Here is a 7,609-nt window from a genome sequence, read left to right as displayed (position 1 = left end):
TATATATATATATATATATATATATATATATAACGGACAATAGAAATGATTAATTTCACTGCATTCAGCCCGAAGGTTTTTTTAGCAGACAATAACATTTGCAAGGCTGAGGCAGTTAGTCTGAAAGATAATCGTTCATTAGAGTAAAAAAGAACGACCTGCGCATCAGCCTGCTCGGTCATGAGGCCTGTTAGCTAGAGTCTCTAGCCGCGAATACTCATCTTTTGGAATCTAGCCAAAGCGCATGCAGATGACTGTTGAGGTTCCTTACCGAACCAGCAAAGCTGACTGCCGTATGCTACACGGCGTCTGGTTGTCATCCCTGTTCATCTTCGTACGTGAAAAGCGGGCACAAAAGGTCAGCTTAGTGAACTCATCCACGTTCGCATTATAGATGCTGCTTTCGTCTGGGTTGTGAAAGCCCAGTTTGGCGGTCTTGGCGCGCACGAGAGCATTTTAGGCTGATGTAACTCACGTACTGTCCATAGCAGTGACAATGACAAACGCTTACAGCTGCTCTTTCGTACGGTGGCCTCTGTGCACGGTGTAACCTGCGTGATTGTATCGTTTGGAGATCTCTCCACTCTGACTGACTTTGCACTCAAGCAAACAACGTCATGAATAGCGTCATAAACAGTACGGATTTAGGGTACGGACCATTCTGCGTCCCACTCATGAGAATATGCATCCCCAACTTTAGTGCGCCCCTCCCAAACTTGCATCAGCAGGGTGGCCTTTCTCCTTTCGCTGAACCACAGGCTGCCAACCGTTTCCATACCTAGCTGCCTTCGCTTTGGGAACCAAGTCAATGGACAGCATCACGGACCGTTAGTGGAATACCCAGGATTTGGGAAAATATCGCTTCATATCGTGCTTTCATGGTGCTCACTTGATACCTAACCCTCCCTCAGTGCGCCTCAATATGCACCTCTGTCCTTCATTAATAACACAACGATTACAAATTCCCTGAAGTCCAACTGTCCTTTTTCTTGAAGTAGGCTCGTACACTCCGTTGTCCTGGGCGCATATCGGAGCTCGGAGCCTTGTCGGCCTCTAGAAATCTCCAGGATCTGTTTTAGTTGAGCACGAATCGAGCACGAGAATCGACAAACGTAACCGAATCAGAACTGCGTGACAGAAGTAAACTGGTAGTCAGTCTTTAGGCGCGTATTGAACTGTAGACACGTCACTTCAGTCAAGAATTCAGCTGACCCCAGTTCCTGGCTTCTGGATCCCAGCGCCGTCAGTACATAGTAGCTCATTACTACAAACCCATTAACTATGCATAAGGTTATTAGACATCGTAAAAGGGTGTCGCTTCCAAAACTCAAAGAAGGCAGTCCGCCTCTGGTGACGGTTCACCATTTGATCCGCGTCATCGGTAACTGATAGCAGTCGATTTGAGTTTGCGTTCGGCCTGCCGTTGGAGGATACCATGTGGCCAGACGACTTCGGCTATTTCGGAAGTTATCACGTATCGTACGCATCGAGTCTAATCCGTGTCAGCTTCCTGATTGAGTCTCAGATGAGCTATACCTGCCCACTTGTGCATCAAAATCTCCGACAACCACCACGATGTCTGGGCTTTTAGCTTGCCGCAGCAAGGCATTCAGGGCGTCTTTGACGGCGTCGGAGCTGCAGTCAGTTGGGGCGTAGGCAGACACGATAAACAGACATCTACCAGCTTACCGCTTGTGAGACTCCTTCGCAGACGCCAGACGAACCGCACAGAGGCGACTATCAACAGGTATCCAGCCAAGCAAGGATACTTCCGCCGGATGACTCAGGACGATACAAACCCCTGGATATTCCGCCGTCACAGCCTCTGGATCACCAGATGTGTGCAGCCGTAAGCGAGTGGAGTCTGACGGAGTGGTTAGCTCAATCACTGTGCTTGCATCTTGAATTAGAGTGCGGACGTTGAACGCGGCCAGATAGACTGGTGTCGAGGCTTGAAGATTGACTTGGGAATACCTGAGGATGTCGCCGCCGTGTGACGAGCAGATGCTGCATGCAAAATCGGTGCGTGACGAACGGAGTCATCAGTCCTAAGTGCTGGGCCTACAAGGAGAGAGGAAAGAAGTATGTGAAAGAGAAAGGAGGAAGACGTCAGCGGTAGCCTGTTTTCGCTTACCCGCCCTGCTGTATGCAGCAAGTAAGGCGACCCGGCTGATGGCACCACGCGACGGCCGATGTGGCATGAGTTTATTTGTGTATGTGTTATTCATGGTTGTACGTGGGCTGGGATACTGCCAGGGCGCCCACACCTAGACAGGAGGACGATTAGGGTCCTCAACCAAAGTCTTTAGCTCACAGCCTAATCGCAAGGCAGCGGTATTTGGCGGGAAATGCAAATGCATTGCTATTTCTACGGAACAGTTCGCCACATATTCCAACTCCAATCTGGGGGATCAGGAGGCTGTGTTCGTCAGAACTCTTGCCATGGACCAACCCTGTATGAGAGACTGTGAGTGTCGCGGGGACACCCTCCAGTATAGCTCAATGGGTCGCTGAGGTGCGCAAACCGTCACACCACGGTAAGGTCCAGTCTCTTCATGACATGGAGAGAATCCCTGTTTTTGTCTCCAGGAGCCGTCTCTGTTCAACTTCTTTCGTGGTAAGTTCCTGAGAACAGCAGCTGTGAACTACTTCACGGGACCCCACTTCGTGACACTGACTGTGTGGGCGCTGTGGTTCTCATTTGGGCTAGTTAGCTTACAGCTCAGGTTATGCCTATTTGGCTGCTTCGACTATTAGTTTCGTGAGTTTTTCTCCACAGAACTGTAGGGTTGAGGTGTCCGATTGACCACTGCATTCACCCAGTGTCACTCAGCACAGCTTTATTTGATTTGGTAGACAGCTTCACCTATCGAGTTACGGTTAGGATTGGGCGACATCGCTTAGAGCGCAGGTTTACTGACCAGAAAATCCTTGGTTCGACCCTGACCTCAGAATCTCGACTCCCTGTTTCTAGGCTTGGGCAACCTGGCAGTATCCCAGCCCTTGTGGCTCCTTCAGGTGGCATCTCAGCTAGGCACCGAAAGGGTCTTACAGATGAACGATTATCTATTATTATTACTATGTATCTTTAGGATCGGATACCCTTGGGAAGCGAGTAGCATCGTCATTTTCTCCTCGTGAAACACTTCTAAGCGAACTGTTGTCGCGTTCTATTCCCTTCCCTGGCGGTGTTCTGACCATTGTGACAGGTCGAAACTATGCATCAAGTGCTGTGACCAGACTGACGGTCTGTATGTTGCACGACTAGGAGTGGGTGGATGGTTGAAGGAATCCTGATCCTAAAATAACAACAGCTGAAGCATGACTCATCCGGTTGACCCACTGGTAGCTTTGTGGATATATTTCAGACACAGACCCATGAAACGTGTTACATCCTTTTGTGATGTATCAGTCAGACTCGTCAGTTCACCAGAATGGAGAAGACAAACAACTTCGAGGATGCTATACTGCAAACAAGTGGATTGTTTCGTGATGTGGAATTCAACTGAAACAGAACTTAAAAAGAGATAACAATCCAATAGGATATCAGTGAGAGGCTGAAATGTAGAAACAAGGCTTCCGTATACAAGACAATCGTCAGCAAAGTGGTTTCGTTTGTTTAAAGAGATAAAATCCAATAGGATATCAGTGAGAGGCTGAAATGTAGAAACAAGGCTTCCGTATACAAGACAATCGTCAGCAAAGTGGTTTCGTTTGTTTGGAGGTCGTCCTCCTAAAACCCCCTTGAAGCACTCGATCGTCGGAATGCTGATGATGTTTGAGCTGCACTGGTATGACGGGCCTTCGTACTCTACCGGTCCATCTTCTGGGTGCGCAACTTTTGGAAATTACTGGTTCATTCATCGGCTCTGGAGATTCAGGCTTCCGAGCCAATTGCAATGTATCGAGAAGAATCTCCAGTGGTAAAACAGGATCGAGTGTAACTGACACTGGAAGAGCTTGGCATGATGGACCTAGATAGAGGAGCCTAGTTTAACTCATGGACAACTTTTGCAGTACGGTGCACAATCACTCCTTGTGTCCACTTTCCCACTCCACGATAGTTTTTAGCTAGGACACACTGGCCAGGTATAAATAATCTACTTATAGCACCGTGATGTCTGTTGAACTGAACTTCCATATTCGTGTTTCTACCGGCTGGCGAATGTGATGTTGGGTGGATGACGTTAACGAGTAAACGGATTTTCTGGTTCGTAAGTACCTCCGCCGGGGACTTACCATTCGGAGCGTTAACATTTGATGTCAACCTGTAACTCAACAGAAATGCCTCGGTAATTTCCGGTGTGGTCCCCTCCCCTTTGAGTTTTAGGGGTGCGCGTTTCAAAGTCTCCACAAATCTTCTAACTTGGTCGTTTGATTGTGGAACGGTGGTGGTCGCACATGTTTTATGCTATTTCCTTGAGAGAAAGCAGAAAATTAAGCACTGTCGTTGTCGTAAACAATGATATTTGGAACTCCAAAGTTGTAGTTTTGAAATGGCAGCACAAGCAGTGACATGGTTCATGTTAAACACTGGCCATTTGCTATAAACATCTACTAGGATCGGATATTGTTGGCCGTTGATTGGTCCCGCAAAATTGACATGAAGTTGTGACCGTAAAGTTTCTGGAACAGGCCATGAACATAATTATGTTTTCCGAGGGGATCTTGCAGATTGTTGGCATTTCAGCTGCTTTTCAGGCTTGGGCGTAGTGGCAGTATCTTCCGTGGTTTCCCAACGCCCACCGTAGAGCCCTGCAATCGCGAATCCTTCGGATAAGTAGATAATACATTGGTCTTTTTACTTTCATTTGGTTTAAATTGATTCTGGAGTGACCCATCTCCGATAAATCCTTTCGAGTGGAATATGCAAGCATACATTGTCCTTACAAGACTAGGTCTCCTTCTTTGCCCACCTTTTTTAAGATTTGTCACTGTTTATTTTTCGTCTCATATCTCTTTGACAGGTGTATTCCTCGGCCGCTGGGACCGACAGACGTCGTAGAAATAGGTTGACGGAATTGCACTCTGGGGTTGGTGGACAAACCGACACGAGGCGCAACCGAGGTGATCTAACCTGCCCATCCAAATTTACTGCGCTACCTTCGACGCTTAACCGAGCTGCGCGAAATCGCGATGGCCAGCCGTGCACACGTGGCGGCAAGTGTGATATTTGGCTCTCTGAGTACAACCGGCAGTTTCCGGTCTATCCTACTTCGGTGTACACTCGTAGTGCTTCAGTTGCCGCTGGCCGATGTCGGCCACTCGGCGGACGACTCTCTTCAAGGAACGCACAACCAAGCCTGGTAGCTACTCACCCGGTACTTTTGAGCTCGCGTAAAGTTGGCGCGGTCGTCGGGAACAACCAGTCCAACATCTGTTCATGTAATGGATAATGAAGGGGTCATGTAGTTCTACCTATTTGTGACCTTAAGTGCGTTTGTGCAGAACACACTCCAACTAACAGACAGACGGGCTATATCGTATCGGTTATGCTTGGTTCGTCCTTCAAAATCCGGTGATTTTTAGCTTGTTTTTAAAAATTCCAACTAACTTTGATTTTATTCACCTTTATTCTTCCGATTCGTCGGTCTTCCACTAAACCGTAGTCATCCTTGCATTATGTACAGTAGCCTTTGTCGTATCCATGACAATCGGTGCTGTGACATCTTTTATTTTCGGTTCACTTCTGAATGGTATTCTTTCTAAAGTTGAAAAATACAGTATTGCTTACCTATTGGGTTGTGATTATGGTTGTCTTTTATACGTGTGATTCTGGGACTGTTTGTGTGGCGTGTTTTTTTCTGTTGTTGAATTATATTGCAGTAACCCCTCAAGAAAGGCCACTCTGGAAATTGAAACCAATAGTTTTCCATCGGTTGTGACCAACCTAAGGAGAAGTTGGACACCGTCTACTTTATTATTGTTCTCGAGGGATTGAAAAAAGTTAAAATCAAACTCTGAGCCGGGAATTCCTCATTTTGAATAGTCTTTCCTCGACCTCCAGTTTAGATGATTAAATATGAGAGATGAGGAAAAGGGACTGAGCACTTAGTTTGTCTAACCACCTCTCTGATACGGACTTGTGGCTGTGCATTGTACTTGCGATTTTCGGTGATTCTTCTATTTATGGCACCGCTGTTTTGCGTAATTTAATGCACATGGTGCGCATGGAACAGGAAGTCGAGTGAGAGACGGCATTGGCTACCCGTCAAGGAACAACTAGTTCGAATCACCAGTAGGACGACCTGAGTTTGTCGGTGCAGGAATTGCTGTGGTTCTGTGTTCAGCACGGAATGTATGTGTAAGAAGAGTTTGGGTGCGTCCGTTAATCATCCTTCTTTGCCTTGGTTGCGGTGTCACTCTCCCAGTCACATAGCCGCGACCGCCACTTCGAAATGCAGACAATCGTCCAAGTGGCGCAGGAAATAACAGTTGAGCGAAACAAATTGTGTTATTATGTTGGGTCAATGGGACTCACCAAGTTTCTAACTCACTGTTGTGGTTGTGTTGTGGTTTGATGGAAAATCGTGCAACTCTGTATCGGTCCCCTGGCTTCCTGCTCCACCCACTATGGTATATCAAAAGGCACGGTAGCTCTAGACAGCCCTTTATGGAGACAAAGGAAAACTATTACAACTGTATTTATAGGGTAGTCATAGGGTGTTCCACAAGGTCGTGCCAGAATCTCCGTGAGGGGGCGAGNCAAGGTGCTTGACTCGGATTGGCTGGCATTCTGACCAATCAGGGCATGCCTACGTCTGGCCCGTGTCCTGCACGTGACACATGCGTCCAAATGATGTGATGTTCGGTTATTAGGGACGGCTGGCCTCCGAGCACCTCCCCCTTGAGAAGGCTGTTCAGCCGACTGCTGCTTTGGACTCCACTGTGACGACTCATGGAGTTGCTGTCGCATTTCGGCCCGTCCCTCGGACTGCGAGCATGCTGATCTGGGATCTGGTACCCTCCACTTGGGAAGTATATCACGGCTGTCCGCTGTCCTATGCGACGTGGTCCCCTCACCGAACCGCAGTCTGTTGCCTGAAGTTGGTTCACTTGACGTGGCTGTATTGATGATCTTACGTGTGCCTCGCGTTTGACATAGTCGACCCTGCGTCCACCGTGGAGAGCATTCCCCATATTCTTGAATCAGTGGCTAGTTTCTGTGTGATTGTTGTGGCGCCCCTTCTGCTGACTCCCTTTCCTTGACTCTCCGGATAGCAGTAGAACGATCCGCCTGAACCTGTGCCTGTAAACTGAAGAGTTCAGACCGCGGGTGAAACGTTGCGGGCTGCTGGCAGGGTTCACCAAATTGGACTGAGGTGAGAGGGCTACCGGTGCCTGATGCTAGGAGATGAATAGCCGGTGCGTGGCGTATGTTCCATCCGGTCTCCGGTTTGGCTATAATTGTGGCGACCACAAAATCGTCAGGACGTAATGTCCTCGTGAACGTATCGGACCCATTTGCAGTTGTTTCGTTACAAACGGCACTGACGGGTTCATCCAACAGTTGAAGCTCATTAATTCAATCCAGGCCCAAGAGATCCAGGCCTGTATAGTTCGTGAGGTAGCAAGTACCATTGAGTTGAATCCCCTTGAACGTTACGGA

The 7,609-nt window shown here is 48.0% G+C and overlaps 2 protein-coding genes across 2 annotated transcripts in view; one reads left to right on the top strand and one right to left on the bottom strand.

Annotated features, from left to right (window-relative positions):
• The window catches only part of T265_01508 (hypothetical protein), a gene marked incomplete at both ends in the record, with an annotated part of 9,491 nt that extends 8,004 nt beyond the window's left edge, over window positions 1–1,487 (bottom strand). Inside the window, one exon of the mRNA XM_009165549.1 lies at window positions 1,387–1,487. Coding sequence (XP_009163813.1) covers window positions 1,387–1,487 — 101 coding nt within the window. The remainder of the gene's footprint in view (window positions 1–1,386) is intronic.
• Window positions 1–5,730, top strand: part of T265_01509 (hypothetical protein) — a gene marked incomplete at both ends in the record, with an annotated part of 17,374 nt that extends 11,644 nt beyond the window's left edge. The window contains one exon of the mRNA XM_009165550.1: window positions 4,968–5,730. Coding sequence (XP_009163814.1) covers window positions 4,968–5,396 — 429 coding nt within the window. The remainder of the gene's footprint in view (window positions 1–4,967) is intronic.
• Window positions 5,731–7,609: the final 1,879 nt, after the last annotated feature.

This window comes from Opisthorchis viverrini (genome assembly GCF_000715545.1).
Source record: "Opisthorchis viverrini unplaced genomic scaffold opera_v5_16, whole genome shotgun sequence".
In the NCBI taxonomy this organism is placed as follows: Eukaryota; Metazoa; Platyhelminthes; class Trematoda; order Opisthorchiida; family Opisthorchiidae; genus Opisthorchis; species Opisthorchis viverrini.
This window is presented reverse-complemented; position numbering and strand designations above follow the sequence as displayed.